At 65.9% G+C, this 22,810-nt stretch overlaps 4 protein-coding genes across 5 annotated transcripts; 3 read left to right on the forward strand and 1 right to left on the reverse strand.

Annotated features, from left to right (window-relative positions):
* Nucleotides 1–3,637: 3,637 nt before the first annotated feature.
* ZNRD2 (zinc ribbon domain containing 2) lies at nucleotides 3,638–7,114 on the reverse strand. Its single transcript, XM_064402299.1, has 4 exons — nucleotides 6,918–7,114; nucleotides 6,621–6,733; nucleotides 6,464–6,524; nucleotides 3,638–5,408 (listed from the first exon to the last, which is right to left on the reverse strand). The coding sequence occupies exons 1-4, from the start codon at nucleotides 6,931–6,933 to the stop codon at nucleotides 5,086–5,088; spliced, it is 513 nt and encodes a 170-aa protein (XP_064258369.1). The 5' UTR covers nucleotides 6,934–7,114; the 3' UTR covers nucleotides 3,638–5,085.
* A 429-nt stretch (nucleotides 7,115–7,543) lies between these two features.
* LOC135288953 (putative nuclease HARBI1) lies at nucleotides 7,544–12,948 on the forward strand. The gene is made up of 2 exons (XM_064402293.1): nucleotides 7,544–10,189; nucleotides 11,743–12,948. Exons 1-2 carry the CDS (start codon nucleotides 9,010–9,012, stop codon nucleotides 12,132–12,134), a joined length of 1,572 nt encoding a protein of 523 aa, XP_064258363.1. The 5' UTR covers nucleotides 7,544–9,009; the 3' UTR covers nucleotides 12,135–12,948.
* Nucleotides 12,949–13,284: 336 nt separating this feature from the next.
* On the forward strand, nucleotides 13,285–17,232 carry CCS (copper chaperone for superoxide dismutase). The gene is made up of 8 exons (XM_064402298.1): nucleotides 13,285–13,434; nucleotides 14,068–14,140; nucleotides 14,226–14,363; nucleotides 15,436–15,616; nucleotides 15,711–15,771; nucleotides 16,618–16,695; nucleotides 16,810–16,913; nucleotides 16,989–17,232. The coding sequence occupies exons 1-8, from the start codon at nucleotides 13,399–13,401 to the stop codon at nucleotides 17,143–17,145; spliced, it is 828 nt and encodes a 275-aa protein (XP_064258368.1). The 5' UTR covers nucleotides 13,285–13,398; the 3' UTR covers nucleotides 17,146–17,232.
* Nucleotides 17,233–17,321: 89 nt separating this feature from the next.
* On the forward strand, nucleotides 17,322–22,392 carry RBM14 (RNA binding motif protein 14). Of its 2 annotated transcripts, XM_064402291.1 has the most exons (3): nucleotides 17,322–17,783; nucleotides 19,887–21,507; nucleotides 21,874–22,392. In XM_064402291.1, the coding sequence occupies exons 1-3, from the start codon at nucleotides 17,438–17,440 to the stop codon at nucleotides 22,079–22,081; spliced, it is 2,175 nt and encodes a 724-aa protein (XP_064258361.1). In that variant the 5' UTR covers nucleotides 17,322–17,437; the 3' UTR covers nucleotides 22,082–22,392. The 2 variants fall into 2 exon arrangements, with proteins under 2 accessions (XP_064258361.1, XP_064258362.1); XM_064402292.1 differs by lacking the exon at nucleotides 19,887–21,507 and having other exon boundaries at nucleotides 17,327–17,783.
* The last annotated feature ends 418 nt before the right edge of the window (nucleotides 22,393–22,810 follow it).

Consider the following 22,810-nt stretch of genomic DNA (forward strand, 5'->3'; position numbering starts at 1 on the left):
CAGGGACCCCCAGTGTCACCTCCAGTGCCACCCACCCCGGGGCAGCCCGATGTCACCTGGGGCACCCAGGGGACCCCAATGACACCCAGAGACCCCCCGGCTTCCCCTCCCCCCATTGTTTCTGTTGTGTCCCCCCCGGTTTTGGGGTCCCCTCCCCATTTTTTGCCCCCCTCGCCGGTTTTTGGGTTTCCCCCCCCATTTTTGTGTCCCCTCCCCATTTTTGTGTCCCCTCCCCGTTTTTGGGGTCCCCCCCCGTTTTTTGGGGTCCCCGCCCCCCTCACGTTGACCACGAGGAAGTTCCAGGTTTTGTCATCGAAGGCGGCGGCCTGGGGGTCCTGGGGGGGCACGGGGGGGTCACGGGGGGGTCGGGGGGGAGGGGACACACCGGGGGGGGGTTGGGGACATGAGGAGGGGTCTGGGGGGGTCCAGAAGGGTCCGAGTGGGGTCGGGAGGGTCTGAAAGGGGCGGGGGGAGGATGGGACGGGGTCCGGGGGGGGTCTGGGGGTGTCTGGGGGGGTCCGGGGGGGTCGCACGTACCCGGTACAGCGTCACGACCACCTCGAGGGTCTCGGGCACCACCCAGACCACCATCCCCCGCCGCGGGTTCTGGATGCCCGGCTGCCACCTGCGGGGCTGCACCCCCCCTCAGAGACCCCCCGGGACCCCCCGGGACTCCCAAACCAACCCTGACCCCCCCGGGACCCCCCCAACTGCCACCTGCGGGGCTGCACCCCCCACTCAGAGACCCCCCAAACCCCCCCCAGAATCCCCCAAATCATCCCTGAATGCCCCCGGGACTCCCCTAGAACCATCCCTGAGCCCCCCAAGACCCCCAAACCAACCCTGAGCCCCCCAAACCCTCCCTGACCCCCACCTCGGGACCGCCCCCGCCCCTCCCTGGGCTCCCCAAAGACCCCCAAAGATCCCCTGGGACCCCCCCAGACCCCCCCAGCTCCCACCTGCGGGGCTGCACAACCCCCCGAGACCCTCCCAGACCCCCCCAAAATCCCCCCCAAAACCCCTCGAGACCCCCCCAGCTCCCACCTGCGCGGCTGCACCCCCACTCAGAGACCCCCAAACACCCCCCGGGACCCCCCCAGACCCCCCCCGGGACCCCCAGACCCACCTTGGAGCAGACCCGGCGCTGCCGCCGGCTCCACACCACGCTCAGTCTGTCGGGGGTCCTGGGGGGTCGGGGGGGGGTCAGGACCCCCTCAAAACCCCCAAATTGCCCCCCCCAAACCTCCCCCCCATCCCAAACCCGCCCCCTCCCCAAAGCGACCCCCCCAAATCTCCCCCCTCCCCCCCCACTCCGACACCCCCGGGACCCCCAAATCTCCCCCCCCCCCCACTTTGACACCCCCAAACTGACGCCCCCCCCTCAAATTTCCCCCCCCGGGACCCTCCAAAGGCGCCCCCCTCCCCTCCCCCACCTCTGAGGGGGGGTCGCGGCTAAATTTGGGGCCGGGGGGGGAAACCGGACACCCCCGGGGGGGGAGGGGAGGGAGGGGGGTTCGCCCCCCCCCGGGGTTATTTTTAGCCCGACCCCATTTATGGACATTTTAAACTCAAAATGAACCCGGGGGGGATTTTGGGGGGGGTCCCGGGGGGGTTTACGGGGGTCCGAGGGTCTCGGAGGGTTTTTTTGGTGGGGGGGTTCCATGAATTTGGGGGGGATCCTGAAGGTTTGGGAATTCCCACGGATTTCGGGGGTCCCCGGAGCTCGGGGGTGTCCGGGGGGATTTGGGGGTGTCCCGGGGGATTTTTTTTGGGGGAAATCCCATTAATTTCGGGACAATCCAGAAGGATTTGGGAATTCTCAGAGATTTTTGGGGGTCCCGGGAGGTCGGGGGGATTTGGGGGGTGTCCGGGGGGGTCCCTTGGGGTCTTTTTTGGGGTGAAATCTCATTAATTTCAGGCAATCCTGAAGATTTGGGAGTTCCCACCGATTTTTTTTGGGGGTCCCGGGAGCTCGGGGGGGTCCGGGGGGATTTGGGGGTGTCCGGGGGGGGTCTCGTGAGTTTTTTTTGGGGGGTGAAATCCATTAATTTCAGGCAATCCTGAAGGTTTGGGAATTCCACGGCTTTTTTGGGGGTCCCGGGAGGTCGGGGGGGGGTCCGGGGGGATTTGGGGGTGTCCGGGGGTGGTGGGGGGGGGTCCCGGGGGGGGTTTTTTGAGTGAAATCCATTAATTTCAGGCAATCCTGAAGGTTTGGGAGTTCCCACCGATTTTTTTGGGGTCTCGGGAGCTCGGGGGGGTCCGGAGGGATTTGGGGGTGTCCGGGGGATCCCGTGGGGTTTTTTTTGGGGGGGTTCCCATGAATTTGGCGGGAATCCGGACGGTTTGGGATTTCCCACTGCATTTTTTGGGGGTCCCGGGAGCTCGGGGGGGTCCCGGGGGTTTTTTTTGGGGGGAAAATCCCATTAATTTCAGGCAATCCGGACGGTTTGGGATTTCCCACGGCATTTTTTGGGGTCTCAGGAGCTCGGGGGGGTCCGGGGGGATTTGGGGGTGTCCGGGGGGGTCCCGTAGGTTTTTTTTGAGGGGGGTTCCCACGAATTTGGCGGGAATCTGGAAGGTTTGGGAGTTCCCACCGATTTTTTTGGGGGTCCCGGGAGCTCGGGGGGGTCCCGTGGGGGTTTTTTTGGGTGAAATCCCATTAATTTCAGGCAATCCGGACGGTTTGGGATTTCCCACGGCATTTTTTGGGGTCTCAGGAGCTCGGGGGGGTCCGGGGGGATTCGGGGGTGTCCGGGGGGGTCCCGGGGGGGGGTCACTCACCAGCTGCCCCCCCCCTCCACCAGCAGCTCCTCCAGGGTGGCCTCGAAGCGAACTTTGGCCGCGCGCTTCCCCGCGCGCTGCAGCCGCTTCCAGACGCTCCCCATGGACCCCCCCCCAAAAAAAAAAACCCAAAAAACCCAAAAAAAACCAAACCCCAAAACCCCCCCGGGGGTCCCCGAGCCCGCCACGGCCCCTCCCCCCCCCGGGCACCGCAGGGATCGCGATCTGTCGCGACAGATCCGCGCCCCCCCCCGGCCCCGCCCGCGGGGAATCGGAGAGGGGGGAGGGGCCGCCCCTCCCCCACCCCCCCCCCCCCCCCGCGGCCCCTCCCCCACCCAGAGAGGGTTTGGGGTCGGATCTCGCAGTTTGGGGGTTCGGAGCCGATTTTGAGCAATTTATCCCAAATCCGCTTTAGAGAAAATTATTAAATTAACTTATTTTATATCAAATCCCTTTTATATTAAATTTATTTTATATCAAATCCCTTTTATATCTAATTTATTTTATATGAAGTCTCTTTGATAACAAATTTATTTTATATCAATCGCTGTTATATCAAATTTATTTCATATAAAGTCCCTTTTATACCAAGTTATTTTATATGAAATCCCTTTTATATAAAATCCATTTTATATAAAATTTATTTTATATCAAATCCTTTAATACCAAATTTATTTTATATCAAGTCCCTTTCATATCCAATTTATTTTACACCAATCCCTTTATCTCCAACTGATTTCTGACCCCAAACCCTTTTACACCAAACTTGTATAAAATCCCTTTTATATCAAATCCCTTTAATATAAAATCCCTTTTATATCAAATCCCTTTAATATCAAATTCCTTTAATATCAAATCTCTTTTATATCAAAACCTTTAATATCAAACCCCTTTTTTATTTCAAACCCTTTACCCCAAATTCACTTTAAATCAAATTATTTCCTACCAAATCCCTTTTACTTCAAACCATTTTATATCAAATTTATTTTACAACAATCCCTTTACCCCAAACTGATTTCTGACACCAAACTCTTTATACCAAATTTGTATAAAATCCCTTTTATATCAAATCCCTTTTACATCAAATCCTTTTTATATCAAATCTCTTTTATATCAAAACCTTTAATATCAAATCCCTTTTATACCGAATCCCTTTTTTAGATCAAACCCCTTACCCCAAATTCACTTTAAATCAAATTATTTCCTACAAAATCCCTTTTACTTCAAACCTTTTTATATAAAATTTATTTTACAACACCCACTTTTATCCCAAACCCCATTTCACACCGAGCCCCTTCGATCCAGGGCGGTGTCCCGCTGTCCTGGGGGGGCTCCCGGGGGTCTGGGGGTGCCCTGGAGGGGGGTCCTGGGGGTCCCAGGGGGGTTTGAGGTGGTTCCCAGGGGTCTCACGGTGTCCTGGGGGGGGTCCTGGGTGGCTCCTGGGGGTCTCAGGGTGTCCCAGGGGTGGTTTGGGGTGTCCCAGGGTGTCCTGGGGGTTTTGGGGTGGCTCCCTGGGGGTCTCAGGGTGCCCTGGAGGGGTCCCAGGTGGTTCCTGGGGGTCTCAGGGTGCCCCGAGGGGGGGTCCCGGGGGGTGTCACGGTATGGCAGGGCTGTCAGGGTGCCCCGGGGGGTCTCAGGGTGCCCTGGGGGGGGGTCCCGGTGGTCTCAGGGTGTCCTGGGGCTGTCAGGGTGCCCCGGGGGGTGTTTGGGATGCCCCCCGGGGCTCTCACGGTGTCCCGGGACTCTCGGGGTGCCCCGGGGCGGGGGTCCCGGTGGTCTCATGGTGTCCTGGGACTCTTGGGGTCCCCTGGAGGGTCTCAGGGTGCCCCAGGGGGGGGTTTGGGGTGGCTCCTGGGGGGTCTCAGGGTGTCCCAGGGCTCTCAGGGTGTCCTGGGACTCTCAGGGTGCCCCAGGGGGGGGTCCCGGTGGTCTCAGGGTGCCCCAGGGAGGTCTCAGGGTGCCCCTAGTGGGGGGGGGTCCCGGTGGTCTCACGATGTCCCGGGACTCTCAGCGTGCCCCGGGGGTGGCTCCCGGGGCTCTCAGGGTGTCCCGGGGCTCTCGGGGTGCCCCGGGGGGGGGGGTCCCGGTGGTCTCAGGGTGTCCCGGGGCTGTCGGGCTGCACTGGGGGGGTCTCGGGGTGCCCCGGGGGGGTGCCCCGGCTGTCTCACGGTGTCCCGGTGGTCTCAGGGTGCCCTGGGGGGGTCTCAGGGTGCCCCAGGGCTCTCGGGGTGCCTCGGGGGGGGTCCCGGGTGTCTCGGGGTGTCCCGAGGCTCTCGGGGTGCCCCGGGGGGGGTCCCGGGGCTCTCACGGTGTCCCGGGGCTGTCGGGGTGCCCCGGGGCGGTCCCGCCGATCCCCCCGGGGCTCTGGAGCTCTCGCAGCTCGCGCAGGGCCAGCGCGCAGTCCCGCACCAGGCGGCAGAGGCGGGCGCTGCCCTCGGCGCAGCCGCTGCGCGGCAGCTCCCGCGCGGCCCAGAGCAGCTTGTGCAGCACGGCCGCCCGCGCCGCCGCCACCGCCGCCGCCGCGCCGCCGTCCCGGCCGGGCTCCGCGCCCGGAGCGGCCCCGGGGGCGGCGGGGACCGCGGGGGCCGCGCCCTCGCAGGGCTCGGGGCGGGGAGGGGCGGGGGGCGCTGGGGAGGGGGAGCGGAGGTGAGACCCCCGCCCCTCCCCTCCCCCCGCTCCTCCCTCTCTTGGGGGATAAAGTTTGGGGTCCCCCCCAATCGATTCTCAGCCCCCCCTTTAATAAGTTCAGGTTTAAAGCTCCAAAATTCCCAGCCCCCCCCCAAATTCCTGCCCCTCACCCTCCATTTCCAGCCTGTTCATGCCTCAAATTCCACAGCCCCCACCCCCCCAAAAATCCCAATTCCCCCCTCCCCAAAATCCCCACTTCGCCCCCTAAAAATCCCCAATTTCCCACTGCCAAATTCTCGCCCCCCAAATCCCAAAATCCTCCTCTCAAAATCCCCAATTTCCCCCTAAAAATCTCCAATTCTCCCCCCAAAATCCCCAATCTAAGCCCAAAAATCCCCAAATCCTCCCTCCAGAAATTTCCAATTCCCCCTCCCAAAAATCCCCAATTCCTGCCCAAAAATCCCCCCTGAAAATACCAAAATCCCCGAATTCCCTTTGTGCTCCCCAATCCCCCCCAAAATCCCTCCAAAAATCTTAAATTCCCCCTCCCGAAATCCCCAAAACCCCAAATCCCACCCCAAAATCCCCAATTCCCCCCTAAAAAATCTCCAATTTCCCCACACCAAAAATCCCCAAATCCCCCTCTCAAAATCCTAAATTCCCTCCCAAAATCCCCCCAAAAAATCCCCAATTCCTCCACCCCAAAATCTCCCCCATAAAATCCCAAAATCCCCAATTCCACCCCTCAATATTCCCAAATACCCCCCCAAAAATCCCCAATTCCACCCCCCCAAATTCCCAAAATCCCTAATCCCCCCCAAAAAATCTCCAATCTCCCCCTAAAAATCCCCAATTCCCCCAAATTCCCAAACCCCCTCCCCAAAATCCCCCCCAAAAATCCCCAATTCCTGCCCCAAAATCCCCCCCGAAAATCCCAAAACCCCCAAATTCTCCCCCAAATCCCCTTTTTACTCCCCAAAATCCCCTCCCTCCCCCCCCAAATCCCCAAAATTCCCCAAATTTCCCCAAAATTCCCCCAGTTTTCCCCCCGTACCCTCGGGGTCCTGGCAGCTCACGCAGAGCAGCCGCTGCTCCTTGTCCTGCAGCAGAATCGTCTGCGGGACACCGGGGGGGTCACGGGGGCCCGGAGCCCCCCCCCCAAATCCCGGGGGGGTCCCGGGGGGTCCCGGGGCTCCCCTCCCCCCGCTCACCCCGCACTCCGGGCAGGAGCTCCCCAGCATTCGGTACCCCCGCAGCAGCAGCGCCCCCATGGCCCGGCTCGCCCGGTCCAGCCGCTCCCGCCGCGCCTCGGCCTCGTCCGTGCCTGGGGGGGGGGAACCGGGGGGGCTCCGTTACCGGGGGGGGGCTCCGTTACCGGAGGGGTCACGGGGAGGATCCTCAGGGCTCGGGGCGGTCCCGGTGGCGGGTGGGAGGTTGCGGGGTGAGTCCCGGTGGTGAGGGGGGGTCCCGGGGGGGCTCCGGGCCCGGGGGTCCCGCCGGGGCCTCACCGCCGTTCAGCGCCATGGTAGCCCCGGAGACGGCGGCGCGCGGGAAGTGACGTCAGCAGGGCCACTCAAGTTCCGGACAGAAACAGCGACGAGAAGTTGTGAAAAACGTTCCGGGCGGCGAAATAAGTCCCACGGTCCGCGACTGAAATGGGGTCGGGTCCCCCTTGCGGCTAAATTTGCATAACCACGCCCCTCTCTTGGCGTAGACTCCTCCTTTCCCTTCCGGCAACCTGATTGGCCGCTCGCGCCCGTGATTTGCATTCGCTCCGCCTCCCTCTCGAACCGATCTGATTTGCATATTTCGCGCGGGATTTTAAAAAAGCCGCAGGCTCTGCGCTCTGATTGGACAGAACCGGCCCCGCCCACCGCAGACCCCGCCCCTCGCTCCAGGCACGCCCCAAGTGCGGAAATTCCGACAGAAATCGGTGAAAAAGTTTATTTTGCTGGAAAAGCGGCGGGTGAGGCCGCCCGGGCAGGGCGTACAAAAAGGGGGGGTCCAGGCGGGGGGGACGCGGCTCCATCCGAGGCCGCTGCCCCTGGAAGAGAGCAGAGAGGTGAGGGGAGCCGGGGGACACGCGGGGACACGCGGCGGCTCCGGGGGGGACGGGACGATGAACAGCTTCACCACCGCGACCCGCCTGAGGGGTGGCAGGGAAGGGGGGCTCGGTGAGACCCTCCCCGCACAACCCCCGGTTCCTCTGAGGGGTCGGAGCCGCTCCAGGGAGGGGAAGGAGATGGAGAAGGTTCGCCCCACCTTTCCTAGATCCTCCTCCGGCTGATTCCCGATGGGAGCCCCCCTCACCCCCAAGGGCGGGGGGGCCCCTCAGGGAACCCTGAAGCAGAGACCCCCCCTCAGGAGAGACCCCCCAGGCCCGGGCTCCTCACAATGAGCCGGAACACCTTCAGGGTCCCGAGCGGAGTCTCAGCCCCGGTTTTGCTCCGTGAGCCCCCAGCCCATGGACGGGGACCCGCGTCTCGCCCAGACCTCACCCCGCTCCCATCCCGGGTCTGAGCTCCCTGCTAGGCGGCTTCCCGAGGCTGCGGGACCCCGTGCCATCCTCCCCCACAGACAGCAGGGCCACGGCTCCCTGCCCGCTCATCCCCAGCCCCTCCCGTTCTCCCCGTGCCCGTCCCGGGGCTCCCCGGGTCTCACCGCGTCCCTCCCTCACCCGGTACTCGGTGACAGCAACAAAATGGCGGTGACCGCCTCACGCGAGACCACGCCCACCGAGCGAGATGATTGGCCGCGAGCGGCGGAAACTGTGACGCGATTGGTCGAGGGTCCGCGAAGCCCCGCCCAGCGGCGGCCCGGACAGCGTTTGGTACAAAGCGCTCCCGCCCTCGCGGCGGCCAATGGGGAGCGGCGGCGCGCCGGAAGTGAGGAGGGAGGCGGGGCTTTTAGGGCACGTGTCAGTGTTGTTGACCAATCAGAGCGCGGGGGAGGGGCGTGGCCTGGCGGTGCCGCGGAGCCGGGAGGATCCGAGCCGGGAAACCGGGACCGAACCGGGACCGAGCGGGGGAACCGGGACTGACTGGAACAGAGACCGAGCGGGGGAGCCGGGACCGAGCGGGGAACCGGGACCGAACCGGGACCGAACCGGGACCGAGCGGGGAACCGGGACCGACGGGAACAGAGACCGAGCGGGGGAGCCGGGACCGAGCGGGGAACCGGGACCGAACCGGGACCGACAGGAACAGAGACCGAGCCGGGGAACCGGGACCGAACCGGGGGAGCCAGGACCGACAGGAACAGGGACCGAGCGGGGGAACTGGGACTGAGCCGCTGGACCAGGACCGAGCCGGGAAACCGGGACCGACAGGAACCAGCACCGGGACACGGACAGACCGCCCGTACCGGCACCGACATCCACCGGTACAGGGACAGCGACCGACTGCCCCCACCGGCACCGGGACCGACTGGGGCAGACCGGGACCAAGCGCGGCCACCGGGATCCACCGGCACCGGCGCTGGCCGCCGCTAGCGGCACCGGCCCGGTCACAAACCGGAGCCCGCGCTCACCGGGACCGGCCGGCTCTGGCCACGCCCCTCCCGCGTTGGCCCCGCCCATCTCACCGTAGCCCCGCCCCCGGCATGTCCCAGGCGGTGCTGCTGCTGCGGCGGCTCCGGCACCGGCACCGGGAACGGGACCGGGAACGGAACCGGGACGGGGAACAGGACCGGGATCGGGATCGAGACTGTGACAGGGATCAGCACCGGCACCGGGAACGGAACCGGGACCGCGACGGGGAACAGGACTGGGATCGGGACAGGGACCGGGAACAGCACCGGGATCAGGATCAGCACCGGGAGCAGAACCGGGAGAGCGATGGGCAGCAGCACCGGGATCAGGACTGTGACAGGGACCGGGAGCGGCTCCAGGAGCGGCACCCGGAACGGGAGAGTGACGAGGAAGAGAACTGGCACCGGGAGCGGGATCAGGAGTGTGACAGGGACCGGGATCAGCACCGGGACCGGGATGACCCCCACGAGCGGCACCGGGAGCACCGGGATGACCCCCACGAGCGGCACCGGGACGAACCCCGTGATGGTGACCGCCATCAGCCCGGGGCTCGGGACCCGCACCCCGCGCCGCCGCCGCCCTCCCGGCTCTCCCTCCCCGCTGCGCCGTCCCCGAGCCCCCGCGGCCGCCGCCGCCGCCGCCCGTACCCGGCGCAGCGCGTTTACCGGGCGCGCTGCTCCTTCCTGGAGCTGAGCGACGAGCAGGCGCTGCGGCGCTGCCGCCTGGACCGGGCCGCCATCGCGGCGCTGTGCCGGGAGCTCGGCGCCGACCTGCAGAGCCTGACCGGGCGCAGCCACGCGCTGCCCGTGGCCGTCAAGGTCACCTCGGCCTTGGCCTTCCTGGCCTCGGGATCCTTCCAGACGGCGTCGCGCCTCAGCACGGGCATCAGCCAGTCGGCCATGTCCAACTGCCTGGCGCAGTTCCTGGCGGCCTTGCAGCGGCGGGCGCCGGCCTACATCGCCTTCCCGCCGCCGCCCGCGCCCCCCGGGGACCCCCCGGCGCTGCCCGGCGTGCTGGGCCTGGTGGGCGCCATGCACGTGGCGCTGAGGGCGCCGGCCGAGCGCGAGCCCCTGTTCCGCAACGCCGCCAACTTCCACTCCATCAACGCGCAGGTGGTGTGCGACCGCCGCGGCCACATCACCAACGTGGTGGCCAAGTTCCCCGGCTCGTGCGCCAACGCCACCGTGCTGGAGAACTCGGCCCTGGCGCGCCTCATGGAGGGCAGCAGGCCCGAGGGGGTCTGGCTGCTGGGTGAGGGAGTTTTGGGGGGTTTTGGGGGGTTTTTGGGGTGTTTCAGGGTGGGGGGATGCCAGAGATCTTGGTTCATGGAAGCAAAAGGTTTGGGGTGGAAAATGGGGGTCTGGCTGCTGGGCGAGGGGGGTTTGGGGTGGGAAAAGGGGGCTGGGTGCTGGGTGAGGGGGTTTGGGGTGGGAAATGGGGGCTGGGTGTTGGGTGAGGGGATTTGGGGTGGGAAATCGGGGCTGGGTGTTGGGTGAGAGGGTTTGGGGAGTTTTGGGGTGGGGGAAATCCCACAAATCTTGGTTCATGGAAGGAAAGGGTCTGGGATGGAAAATGGCGGCCTGGTTGTTGGGTGAGGGGGTTTGGGGTGGGAAATGGGGGTCTGGCTGCTGGGTGAGGGGGGATTTGGGGAGGTTTGGGGGGTTTTGGGGTGTTTCAGGGTGGGGGGATCCAAGAGATCTTGGTTCATGGAAGGAGGGGGCTTGGGGTGGGAAATGGGGGCTGGGTGTTGGGTGAGGGGGAGTTTTGGCGTGTTCTGGGGTGGGGGGATCCCAGAGATCTTGGTTCATGGAAGCAAAAGGTTTGGGATTGGAAATGGGGGTCTGATTGTTGGGTGAGGGGGTTTGGGGTGGAAAAAGGGGGGCTGGGTGTTGGGGGAGGGGGGTTTGGGGGGTTTTTGGGGTGTTCAGGGGTGGGGGGATCCCAGAGATCTTGGCTCATGGAAGGAGGGGGTTTGGGGTGGGAAATGGGGGCTGGGTGTTGGGGGAGGGGGGTTTTGGGGTGTTCTGGGGTGGGGGAAACCCAGAGATGTTGGCTCATGGAAGGAGGGGGTCTGGTTATTGGGGGAGAGGCTCTGGCTGCTGGGTGAGGGGTCCTGGGGAGCAGGTGCGTCCCTGGTGCCTTGGATGTGGCTCAGGTGTGTTCCCACTGCTCTGGGTGTTACTCAGGTGTCACTCAGGCGTGTCCCTGGTTCTGTGGGTGTCACTCAGGGGTGTCAGATGTCACTCAGGTGTCACTCAGACATGTCAGGTGTCACTCAGGGGTGTCAGGTGTCACTCAGGTGTGTCAGGTGTCACTCAGGTGTCACTCAGGCGTGTCTCCAGTGTTCCCAATGTCACTCAGGTGTGTCCCTGGTGCCCTGGGTGTGGCTCAGGTGTGTCAAGTGTAGCTCAGGTGTGTCCCCACGGCTCCAGGTGTCACTCAGGGGTGTCAGGTGTCACTCAGGTGTGTCAGTTGTCACTGAGGTGTCACTCAGGTGTCACTCAGGTGTCACTCAGACATGTCAGGTGTCACTCAGGTGTCACTCAGGGGTGTCAGGTGTCACTCGGGTGTCACTCAGGTGTCACTCAGGTGTCACTCAGGTGTGTCAGTTGTCACTCAGGTGTCACTCAGGTGTCACTCAGGTGTCACTCAGACATGTCAGGTGTCACTCAGGTGTCACTCAGGTGTCACTCAGGTGTCACTCAGGTGTCACTCAGGGTTGTCACTCGGGTGTCACTCGGGTGTCACTCAGGTGTCACTCGGGTGTCACTCAGGTGTCACTCAGCCGTGTCCCCTCCCCCCAGGTGACGGCTCGTACCCGCTGAAGCCATGGCTGCTGACGCCGATCCGGGGCGCGCGGGGCGCGGCCGAGCTGCGCTACAACGCGCTGCACTGGCGCTCGCTGGCGCCGCTGCGCCGCACGCTGCGCCTGCTGCGCCGCCGCTTCCGCTGCCTGGCGGGCGGGGGGCTGCAGTACAGCCCCCCCAAGGTCTGCCAGATCTTCCTGGCCTGCTGCATCCTGCACAACATCGCCCTGCGCCGCCGCGTGCCCCTGGAGCCCCCCGAGGGGCTCCCGCCCGCCCCCGGCCCCCCCGAGCCCCCCCCGCAGCCGCCGCCGCCCCCCGGGCCGGGGGCGCGCGAGGGGCGCGCGGTGAGGGCCAGGCTGGTGCAGCGCGTCCGGGAGGGGCTGGCCTGAGGGGATGGGGGGCTGGGGGGGTCCTGGGGGGTGCTGGGCGGGGATTTGGGGGGGCCCGAGCCCTGGTTTGGGGGTCCCGAGCCCTGATTTGGGGGTCCTGAGCCCTGATGTGGGGGGCTCTGAGCACTTTGGTGGGTCCTGGCCCCTGATTTGGGGGTCCTGAGCCCTGGTTTGGGGGTCCCGAGCCCTGGTTTGGGGTCCTGAGCCCTGGTTTGGGGGGTTCTGACCTGATTTTGGGGGGCTCTGAGCACTCTAGGGGCTCCTGAGCCCTGATTTGGGGGTCCTGAGCCCTGATTTGGGGGTCCTGAGCCCTGATTTAGGGTCCTGAGCCCTGGTTTGGGGGTCCTGAGCCCTGGTTTGGGGGTCCCGAGCCCTGGTTTGGGGTCCTGAGCCCTGATTTGGGGGTCCCGAGCCCGGATTTGGGGGTCCTGAGGCCTGATTTGGGGGTCCCGAGCCCGGATTTGGGGGTCCTGAGGCCTGATTTGGGGGTCCCAAGCCCTGGTTTGGGGGTCCTGAGGCCTGATTTGGGGTCTCAAGCCCTGGCTTGGGGTCCTGAGCCCTGGTTTGGGGGTCCTGACCCCTAATTTTGGGGGCTCTGAGCACTCTGGGGGGGCCCAACCCCTGATTTGGGGTCTCTGGGTCCTTGTGGGGGCCACTGTCAGGTTTTGGGGGGCTCTGAGCCTCTGGAGGGGCTCTGACCCCTGGCAGGCGGGTCCATCATTTTGGGGCTGTTTTATTTCCCCCCATTTTCCCTCAGATTTCCTCCCTCAGCCGAGCCCGTGCTCATTTTGGGGCAAATAAACGATTTTTTTTTTCAACTATTGCCCCACGATATTTTGAGGAGGATTAGGGGGGAAGCGCTGCTCTCTTTGAGGACCCCCCAAGGGGATTTTGGGGGTCCTTGCTGTGTCCCCATGGGCGGGATGAGCCCCCTGACCCTGCACCCCCCAACAGGAAAACCCCAAATTTCCCCCCGGGGACCCCCCAGAATCCCCCTGCATCCCACAGGACGCCGCCATTCCCACTGCCGCGTTCCCAGACCCCCCCTAAGCCACCAAAACCCTTCCGGACCCCCAAAATCCCCCCAAACCCATCAAAACCCCCCAAATTCCGCACCCCGCGCCGTTGCCATGACAACAGGACGCCGGAAGTGGCGCAACCCCCAAACCCTTCCCCCGTACCGCTGCGTTTCCGGTCCGGTGCCAGAACGGCTCCGTCGCGCCGCAGTGACGCCGGGGCGGTTCCGGGGCCGGAGTCCGCGGCCATGGCGTCACCGGAGGGCGGCGGGAGCAGCTGCCGGGTCGGGACCCCCGGGACGGGCCGGGGGGTCGGGGCCGGGGCGGCGGAGGGGCTCGGGGAGCGGGGGAAGCGGGGGCGGAGGGGCTCGAGGGCTGGGGGAACGGAGGACGGGCGGGTTTGGGGGTGAACCGCTCCGGTTTGGGGAGATCTGGGGGTGCAGATTCCTTCCCCCGGCGCTTTTGGGGCGCAGGAGCCCTCGTGAGGGGGGTTTGGGGGTTCAGGGCCGCGTGAGAAGCATTTTGGGGTGCAGGACCCCCTCGCCGGGGGGGTTTGGGGGTTCACAGCCTCACCCGTGGCAGTTTTGGAGGTACAGGACCCATCCCGGGGGGGGTTTGGGGGTCCGGGACCCCACGAGAGGCACTTTTAGGGGTGCAGCATCCCCTGAAGGGGTGCAGGACCCCCTGGCAGGGCGGGTTTGGGGGTTCGGAGCCTCAGGAGCAGCTTTTTGGGGGCGCAGACCCCATCCCCAGCCCCCTCAGAGCCCCTCCCTGCCAGCGCTGCTCCTTTCCCCTCCACTTTTGGGGTTCCACCCCCCTTTCCCCCCCCCCATTTTCGAGGTGCTGACCCTTCCCCTCTCACTTTCACCCCCTTTCCCCCCAATCCCGGGCCGGGACCCCCCGTTTTCCCCCCCCAGCTGGAGTTCGATGTCCAGATGAGCTGCCAGGGCTGCGCCGACGCCGTGCGGGCAGCGCTGGAGGCGGCCCCGGGTGAGACCCCCGACCCTCCCCGGGACCCCCGGGGACCCCCCCCGAGGTTTTGGGGGACCCCCCAGAGCCCCGTGTGCCCCCCCAGAGGTGAAGCTGCTGGAGCTGCGGCCCCAGGAGCAGTCGGTGCTGGTGGAGACCACGGCGGCGGCCGAGCGCGTGCGGGAGCTGCTGGAGAACTCGGGGTGCAGGGCCGTGCTCAAGGGCATGGGGGGCTCCCCTGAGGGTCAGTGGGGGTTTTGGGGGGTCCTGGAGTGGTTTAGGGGTTTTGGGGGTGTCCTAGGGGGGTTTGGGGGTGTCCTGAGGGGGTTTGGGGGTGTCCCAGTGGGGTTTGGGTGCTGCTGGGGCCCAGCACAGTCAGGGATTTGGGGGTGGGGGGGTTGTGCTTGAGGGATTTGGGGGGCTCCTCTGAGGGTCAGTGGGGGTTTTTGGGGGGTCCTGGAATGGTTTAGGGGGTTTGGGGGTGTCCTGAGGGGGTTTGGGGGTGACCTAGTGGGGTTTGGGTGCTGCTGGGGCCCAGCACAGTCAGGGATTTGGGGGTGCAGGGCCGTGCTCAAGGGCATGGGGGGCTCCCCTGAGGGTCAGTGGGGGTTTTGGGGGGTCCTGGAATGGTTTGGGGGCTCACAGCGGGGTTTAGGGGGGGTCACAGTGGGGTTTAGGGGTCACAGCGGGGTTTAGGGGTGCTTTAGTGGGGTTTGGGGGTATCCTGGGATGGTTTCAAGGAGGGGTTGGGGGGGTCCTGGGGGATTTAGGGGGGGCACAGAGGGTTCGGGTGGTCCTGTGGGGGCTTTGGGGGGTCACAGAAGGATTTGGGGGGTCACAGAGTGGTTTTGGGTGGTCCTGTGAGGGTTTTGGGGGGGGTCACAGAGGGGTTTTGGGGGGTCCTGGGAGGGATTTTGGGGGGTCACAGAAGGTTTTGGGGGTCACAGAGGTTTTGGGGGGGTCACAGAGGGGTTTTGGGGTGTCCTGTGGGGGTTTGAGGGATCACAGAAGGTTTTGGGGGGGTCACAGAAGGTTTTGGGGGTCACAGAGGATTTTTGGAGGATCCTGGGTGGGATTTTTGGGGGTCACAGAGGATTTTTGGGGTGTCACAGAGGGATTTTGGGGGGTCACAGAAGGTTTTGGGGGTCACAGAGGATTTTTGGGGTGTCCTGGGACGCTCTGCATGCCCCTGCAGAGTTTTTGCTCTCCCTGCCTGGGCTTTGCCGTCACTTTTGGGGACCGTTCTGACCTCCATGAGGTTCTTTTTGTGCCGGGGGGGTTTTGGGGGTGCCCGACCCTGACGTGCCCCCCCCCAGCTCCCCCCGGGGGGGCGGCGGTGGCGGCGCTGGGGGGTCCCGGGGGGGTCCGGGGGCTGCTCCGCTTCCTGCAGCTCTCCCCCGGCCGCTGCCTCGTGGACGGCGCCGTCTCGGGGCTCCCCCCCGGCCCCCACGGGCTCCACGTCCACGAATTCGGGGACCTCTCGGACCCCTGTGACAGGTGAGAGGGGCGGGGGGGGGGGTACAGGGGGGGGTACAGGGGGTGGGGACCCCCAATTCACCCCCATATCCTATCCCCCCCCTCCCCAAACCAGCTGCGGGGGCCACTTCAACCCCGACGGGGAGAGCCACGGGGGACCCCAGGACCAGCACAGGGTGAGCTGGGGGGGCCTGGGGGGGACTTGGGGGGGTCTTTGGGGGGTCTTGGAGAGATTTGAGGGGTCTCTGGGGGGATTTGGGGGGATGTAGGGGGTCAGTGAGGGGATTTGGGGGGTCTTTGGGGGGATTTGGGGTGGTTTTGGAGGGATTTGGGGGGGCATTGAGGGGATTTGGGGGGTCTGTGGGAGGATTCTGGGGGATTTGGGGGGTCTTGGGGGGCCAATGAGGGGATTTGGGGGGTTTTTAGAGGCTTTGGGGTGGTCTTGGAGGGATGTGAGGGGATTTGGGGGGTCTGTGGGAGGATTCTGGGGGATTTGGGGGGTCTTGGGGAGGTTTGGGGGGGCAGTGAGGGGATTTGGGGGTGCAGTGAGGGAATTTAGGGGGTCTCTTGGGGGATTTGGGGTGGTTTTGGAGGGATTTGGGGGTGCAGTGAGCGGATTTGGGGGGTCTGTGGGAGGATTCTGAGGGATTTGGGGGGTCTTGGGGGGATTTGGAGGGTAGTGAGGGGATTTGGGGGGTTTCTAGAGGATTTGGGGTGGTCTTGGAGGAATTTGGGGGATTTCTGGGAAGATTCTGGGGGATTTGGGGTGATTTTGGAGGGATTTGGGGGGCCATTGAGGGAATTTGGGGATTCTGTGGGAGAATTCTGGGCGATTTGGGACGATCTTGGAGGGGTTTGGGGGGGCATAGAGGGAATTTGGGGGGTCTCTGGGGGGGATTTGGAGGGGTTTGGGGGGCAATGTGGGGAGTTGGGGGGGTCTCTGGAGCCTTTGGGTGGTCTCTGTGGGGTCGGGGGGTGCTCTGTGAGTTTTGGGGGGCTCCTGACCCCCCGTGCCCCCCCAGCACGCCGGGGACCTGGGGAACATCTGGGCGGACGCCGAGGGCCGGGCGCGGTTCCGAATCGAGGACTCGAGGCTGAAGGTGGGAGTTGGGGGCTGGGGGGGTCCAGGCTCTGCCCCACCACCGGGGAGGGGCTGTCCCTAAATCAGGGGGGGGTCTCTATGGGGTTGTGACCCCCCAGATCCCCCTCCCCAGGTCTGGGACATCATCGGCCGCTCCGTGGTGGTGGCCGCGGGCGAGGACGATCTGGGCCGGGGGTCGCACCCGCTGTCCCGTGTCAACGGCAACTCGGGCCCGGGGTGAGCACTGGGGGGGCTCTCGAGGGGGGCATTTTGGGGTGGGGTCGCCCCCCCTGACTCTCCCGTTGTCCCCAGGCTGGCCTGTGGCGTGGTGGCTCGCGCGGCCGGGCTCTTCCAGAACCCCAAACGCGTCTGTTCCTGCGACGGCGTCACCCTCTGGGAGGAGCGCGACCGCAGCCGCGGGGCTCCCCCGGGGACCCCCGCCATGGAGACCCCCAGCCCCCACCTCTAGGAGCCCGCCGGGGCCCAATAAAGAGTTCGGAGCCCCTCGCTCGGCAGCTGCTGCGGCTCCTTTAAGAGGGGGCGTGGCCAGAGCTAACGAAGCGTGGTTTAACGGAGAGGTGGGCGGGGCTAACGCGGCGGGAAAACAGGGGGCGGGGCTCGCGCGCGCGGTGCACACGGCACGCAGGCGCGCTGCGCACGGCGCCGCCCCCGCCGCCCTCAGGAACCGCCGCCATTTTGAAGCCGCTGCCGCCACTGCCGGTTCTGTCCCCGCCGCGCTCCCCCCAGCGATCCCCGCCGCGATGCGTCCTGGCATCAAACTCTTCGTGGGCAACGTCCCCGAGGAGGCGACGGCGGAGGAGTTGAGCGAGCTGTTCGCAGGCGCCGCGGGGCCGGTGCTGGGCGTCGCCCTCATGAAACAGTTCGCTTTCGTGCACCTGCGGGACGAGGCGGCGGCCGCGCGCGCCATCTCGCAGCTCAACGGGCACCAACTGCACGGGCGCCGCATCGTGGTGGAGCCATCCCGGCCGCGCCCCACCAACACCTGCAAGATCTTCGTGGGGAATGTGTCGGCCGCGTGCACGAGCGGGGAGCTGCGCTCGCTCTTCCAGCAGTACGGGCCCGTGGTGGAATGCGACGTGGTGAAAGGTACCGGACCCGCCGCCGGGGCCGCGCGGCCCCCGCCGCCCAGCTCGGCCCGCGCCGCCGGGTGATCCGTGGCACCCGAGTTCCGTCCGACTGCGGCGTCGCCCCCGCCCGGACCCCGGCGCGGCCCGGGCTGGTGGAGCGGGGGGGATTCCTGCCGCCTCTCCCCTGCCCCGAGCGGGGCCGTGCGAGCCCGAGTGAGCTCCCGTAACCCCCCTTCTGCCAGCCACGTCCTCCTCCATCGCCTCCGCCCGCCCCGGCCGGGGCGGTGCGGGCCTGTGTGGGCGGTCCAGCCCCCTTAACCCCCCTTCTGGCAACCACGCGTCTTCGATCGCCTCCCCCGGGCTCAGGTGGGGCTGTGCCAGCCCCTGTGGGTGCCCCTGACCCTGTAACTCCCCCGATAAACCTCCTCCAGCCGGCCTCGTGCTCTGCAATCGCCTTCCCGAACCCCAAGTGGGGCCACATGAGCTCGTGTGGGCTCCCCAGCCCCTTCAGTCTCCATATTATCTCTTCTCTAGCCAACTTCTTCATCTTCCCTCACCTCCCTCAGGTGGGCTCCCCACACTCCTGAACACCCCCTTAACTCCCTTCCTGGCAGCTTTGTTCTGTGCCCTCAGCACCCTCAGACCCAGGGGTGTGACCCCCTGCCCGCTGCTGCCATCTCGGTGACCAAATCACCCCCAGGCCATGGCTTGGCCTCCACAGACATGCTCAGACATGGAGCAGGGACATGCACAGAACACCCCGTGAAACCCCCGAGGGGTTCAATGGCTTCACATTGGGACCCCCAGCACAGCCTGGTGGGGTCACCCACCTCCCCCAGCTCAAGTGTCAGCCGTGTCACACTGATGGACTGACGAGTGTCACTCCCCTCTCCTGACCCTGCTGTCATCTCATCCCTTCTCACCCGACCCTGGAGCCCCGGTGATGTCCCCGCAGTGCCCCGTGTGCCCCTGCCCACAGGAGGGGGACGTTGTTCCTCTGTTCTCTCGTCCCAGGTCGCAGCCACCAGCACAGCCCGGCAGAACCTGCCCCGCGTCCCCTCGGGTTTGGGGGTGCCATGGCTACCCCCAGGGCTGGCAGCAGGGCTGGGGGTGACATGGAGGGGACATCTCCTCTTTGGGCTTCCAGAGTGGGACATGTGGATGTGGGACAGGAGCCAGGGGAGTGGGATGGCACCGGGGGGACAAAGGAGAGGGTGACATGGCACTGATACTCAGAGATGGGTTGGGTTTGCTTGGCCAGTGATGCTCCCAGCACACCACACACCCTTGGGTGGATTGTCACTGGTTCTGGTGGTCTTGGTCTGTGACTGCAGGGAAATACCACAGGGCCGATGCCCTCCTGCCCTGTGCCAGCCCCGGACCCGTCATGCCACGGGGGTGATCCCCGACCACCATGGGGGCATCCAGCCCCCAAACCTGCTGGGCCAAGTGCCACAGGCGGCCACCAGAGCTGCCACCAGGTGCTGCTTCCCCGCTCCTCACTGTCCTCAGACGCCTTTGCGCTGCCAAGCCACAGTTGTGCCCTGTGGCACTGGCTCCTCGCCATGGCCGGGCACTGATGGGGGGTGCTCAGGCCCTTCCTTCCCTCCCTCCTTCCCTCTTCTCCCTCCTCTTCTCTGTCTTAAGTCCCTGTTCCCTTCTCTGTCCTTGTCTTTTTCTGTCTCTTCCTCTCCTCCCTTTCTCTGTCCTGCTGTCTGTGCTGGCGCCGGTTCTCTCAGCTTTGCTCCGCTCACTGCCAGGACGTCCCACTGAGCCCACGGTGCTGGCACTGCCAGCCCAGCCCGGGCCCTTCGTCCCCATGTGCCAGGGAGGGGCTGGGAGGGGGCACAGGAGGCAGAGCCTGGGGGGGCACGGAGGGAGGCAGGCGGGCTGGGGGAGGCTGTGAGCTGGGGGACGCCGGGTGGGCTGTGACCAAACGAGCGTGGGGCAGAGCCGATGGTGCTGGTTGTGTCTTCTCCGGCGAGCGGGGCCGGCAGCGCCGTCCCAGGGCCAGCAGCGCCCGTCCTGCGCCCGTCCCGCTGCCGCCGCACGGCTCGTTAGTGCCGGCTCCTGTAACGAGTTGTGTTTTCTCCCCTCACTGCTCTCTCTGCTGCTTTGTCAGACTATGCCTTTGTGCACATGGAGAACGAAGCCGATGCTAAAGTTGCCATCGAAAACCTAAATGGGAAGGAGGTGAAGGGGCGCCGGGTGAACGTGGAGCTCTCCACCAACGTGCAGAAGAAGGGCACGGGCCAGGCGCCGCCGCCCGCCCTCGGCGTCGACAAGACCAAGCGCATCGGCCTCGAGTACCGCGAGAAGTTCCAGCCCAAGATCGAGGGCTTCGACCAGCAGCGCCGGGCGGCCGACGCCGCCTTCCCCTCGGCCACAGGCGCTGGCTATGCCACCACCCCCTCCCTGTACGATTACCAGCAGCGCTTCGGCGCCAAGTACGACGCCTTCGATGCGCAGCCCCGACCCGCCTCCCCCACCTACTTTGGCAGGGACCGCAGCCCGCTGCGGCGCTCACCCACCCGCGCTGGCTACGCGGCGGTGACGCTCCCCATGACGGCGCAGCCGGCCGCCTACCGCGCCCAGCCCTCGGCCTCGCTGGGAGCCACGTACCGAGCCCAGCCCTCAGCCTCCCTGGGTGTGGCGTACCGCCCGCAGCCCACCACGGGCCAGGCCGCCGCGTACCGCGCGCAGCCCTCGGCCTCGCTGGGCAGCGCCTACCGCTCCCAGCCCTCGGTCGGCTCCCTGGGCGCGGCGGGCACTCAGCCCGCTGCTGCCAACTCCCTCGGCTCCTACAGCGCCCAGCCCGCCGCTGCTGCCTCGTACGGTGCGCAGCCCGCGGCCGCCAACTCCCTCAGCTCCTACGGCGTCCAGTCCGCTGCCCTGGCCTCTTCCTACAGCGCCCAGCCCGCCTCGGGCTACTCAGCCAGCTACAGCGCCCAGCCTGCCATCGCTGCCTACGGCGCCCAGCCCGCTGCCGGCTCTGCCGGCTCCTACAGCACCCAGGCCGTGGCTGTGCACGTGGCGTCCTACGGCACCCAGCTGGCCCCAGGCTCCTACGGCGCCCAGCCCATGGATGGGCACGCCAGCTCCTACAGTGCCCAGCCCGGCGCAGTGCTGTCTGCTGGCTACAGTGCCCAGGCCGTGGCGGTGCACGCCAGCTCTTACAGTGCCCAGGCCGTGGCAGGTCACGCCGCCGCTGCCTACCAGCCTGTGGCCGGCCACTCTGCCTCCTACGGTGCCCAACCCGCGCTGTCCAGCTCGTACGGCGCCCAGCCCAGCGTGGGCCACTCAGCCTCGTATGGAGCCCAGCCCGCCACGGGCCTGCCCGCGTCCTACGGCAGCCAGCCTGCGGCCGCCGCGCTCCCCGCTGGCTATGGCGCGCAGACGGGCTCCTCGCTGGCTGCGTCCTACGGCAGCCAGGCCGCCGTCGCTGCCGCGTCCTACAAGGCGCAGGCCTCTGCCCCGCTGACGGCCGCGTACCGGGCGCAGGCCTCCGGCGCCATGGCGGCCTCCTACCCCGCGCAGCAGCCGTCCTCCACCGCGCTGGCGGCCGCGTACCGAGCCCAACCAGGCAGCGCCTACGACGGGCCGAGCCAGCTGGGGCAGCCGGCGGGCTCCTACCTGGGCCTGGCGCAGGCCGCCGCACCGCCCTACGAGCGCACCCGCCTCTCCCCGCCTCGCAGCGCCGCCTACGACGACCCGTACAAAAAATCGTCCTCTCTGGCTAAAAGGTACGGTGCCGGGCGGGGCACCGACCCCCGCCCCTGCCTCCCGCTGCTCGCCGGCTCACCGGGCTCCGGCACACCAGTCGCAGCTTGACCGGTGCCGTGTGGCACCGGCGCGGCTCGCTATCGCCCGGCGCGGTGGGCGCCATGGCTCCGCTCGTGCCGCGCAGATCCCGGGGAGGGGAAGGGGCTTGGTGTGGGTGAGGGGAGGCAGTGACACACAGCGGGGCCTCCATGGCATCCGGTGTCCGATCCTGGCCTGCGCCGGCTTTGCCCATCGCGATGTGTCCCCAGGTGGGACACGGCACCGCCAACAGCGGCAGATCCAGGTGTCGTCCCGCCCGGCTGATCCCCCTCTCTTCTCTCGCCCAGGTACGGCTCCGAGCGCCGTCTGTCCGAGCTGGCCGATTACCGGCGCTTAGCGGACTCGCCGCTGGCGTACCGCCGCTCGCCCACCAAGTCCCCGCTGGACTACCGCCGCCTGCCGGACGCGCACACCGAGTACGCCCGCTACTCGGGCGGCTACGGCGACTACCTGCCCCCTGCCCGCATCCACTCGGGCTACCAGCGCCGCCTCTGAGCTGGCCACGGCCCCGCTCGCCGCCCCGCTGGGGCATGGACGGTTCTTTTTCAGCCGATTCTTTCTGGTTTTGCTGTTTTGAGTTTTTTAGAAGGTTCCGCGGTTACGGTTGGCAGTGGCCGCATGGTTCATCCCCCGCTGGTGCTCGGTGCCGGTTCATAACCCGCCAATGGTTGCAGCCATGCGGCTCAGACTCTTTTATACCATGAGTTGTCCCATTTTTTGGGTGAATTCCCCGTTTCCAGCGTCAGGCCGGCACAGTGCCGGCAGTTTTTTATGACTGTAAATAAATGCTGGGGTCTGCTCCGGTTCCCGACGCCTCCTGCCTGGTTCTTTCCCAGTCCTGGGGGTCCATTCCCACCCCTGGGGACACCTCCCAGTGCCACAATCACCGCCCATCCCAGGCTGATGCCGCTCCTGGCGCTGGAGCTGCTTTCCCACCACAGAGGAGAGGATTTGGAGGATGAGCAGTGTTCAGAGCTGGCAGTAGGCAGTGCCAGACTCAGTTCTGCCACGACACCACCGGACGGGATCGCCAGCACTGACCTGTGCTGGGGCTTGTTTTGGGTGAGGAAAGCTGGTTTTGAGGGGTGGTGCGTGCCATGCCAGGTACCAGTCACCACCGTGACCATTCCTGCCGGTGTTTCCCGTCCCCGTTTCTCCCCAGGGACCGGTCACAGCCCAGTCCGGCTGTGCCATGGGGGGACAGCCAAGGCTCATTAACCACCA

The sequence above is a fragment of the Passer domesticus genome, chromosome 37 (genome assembly GCF_036417665.1).
Source record: "Passer domesticus isolate bPasDom1 chromosome 37, bPasDom1.hap1, whole genome shotgun sequence".
Taxonomy (NCBI): Eukaryota; Metazoa; Chordata; class Aves; order Passeriformes; family Passeridae; genus Passer; species Passer domesticus.

Coding starts and splice junctions, on each gene's coding strand:
- ZNRD2 (XM_064402299.1), bottom strand. Junction 6,525..6,620: donor GCTCCTGCCCGGAGTGCGGG/GTGAGCGGGGGG, acceptor GGTGTCCCGCAG/ACGATTCTGCTGCAGGACAA. Junction 5,409..6,463: donor GAGCTGCCAGGACCCCGAGG/GTACGGGGGGAA, acceptor CCCCCTCCCCAG/CGCCCCCCGCCCCTCCCCGC.
- LOC135288953 (XM_064402293.1), top strand. CDS start 9,010: ATGTCCCAGGCGGTGCTGCTGCTGCGGCGGCTCCGGCACCGGCACCGG. Junction 10,190..11,742: donor CGAGGGGGTCTGGCTGCTGG/GTGAGGGAGTTT, acceptor CCCTCCCCCCAG/GTGACGGCTCGTACCCGCTG.
- CCS (XM_064402298.1), top strand. CDS start 13,399: ATGGCGTCACCGGAGGGCGGCGGGAGCAGCTGCCGG. Junction 15,772..16,617: donor GACCCCAGGACCAGCACAGG/GTGAGCTGGGGG, acceptor GTGCCCCCCCAG/CACGCCGGGGACCTGGGGAA. Junction 16,696..16,809: donor TCGAGGACTCGAGGCTGAAG/GTGGGAGTTGGG, acceptor CCCCCTCCCCAG/GTCTGGGACATCATCGGCCG.
- RBM14 (XM_064402291.1), top strand. CDS start 17,438: ATGCGTCCTGGCATCAAACTCTTCGTGGGCAACGTCCCCGAGGAGGCG. Junction 17,784..19,886: donor GGAATGCGACGTGGTGAAAG/GTACCGGACCCG, acceptor CTGCTTTGTCAG/ACTATGCCTTTGTGCACATG. Junction 21,508..21,873: donor TCGTCCTCTCTGGCTAAAAG/GTACGGTGCCGG, acceptor TCTCTCGCCCAG/GTACGGCTCCGAGCGCCGTC.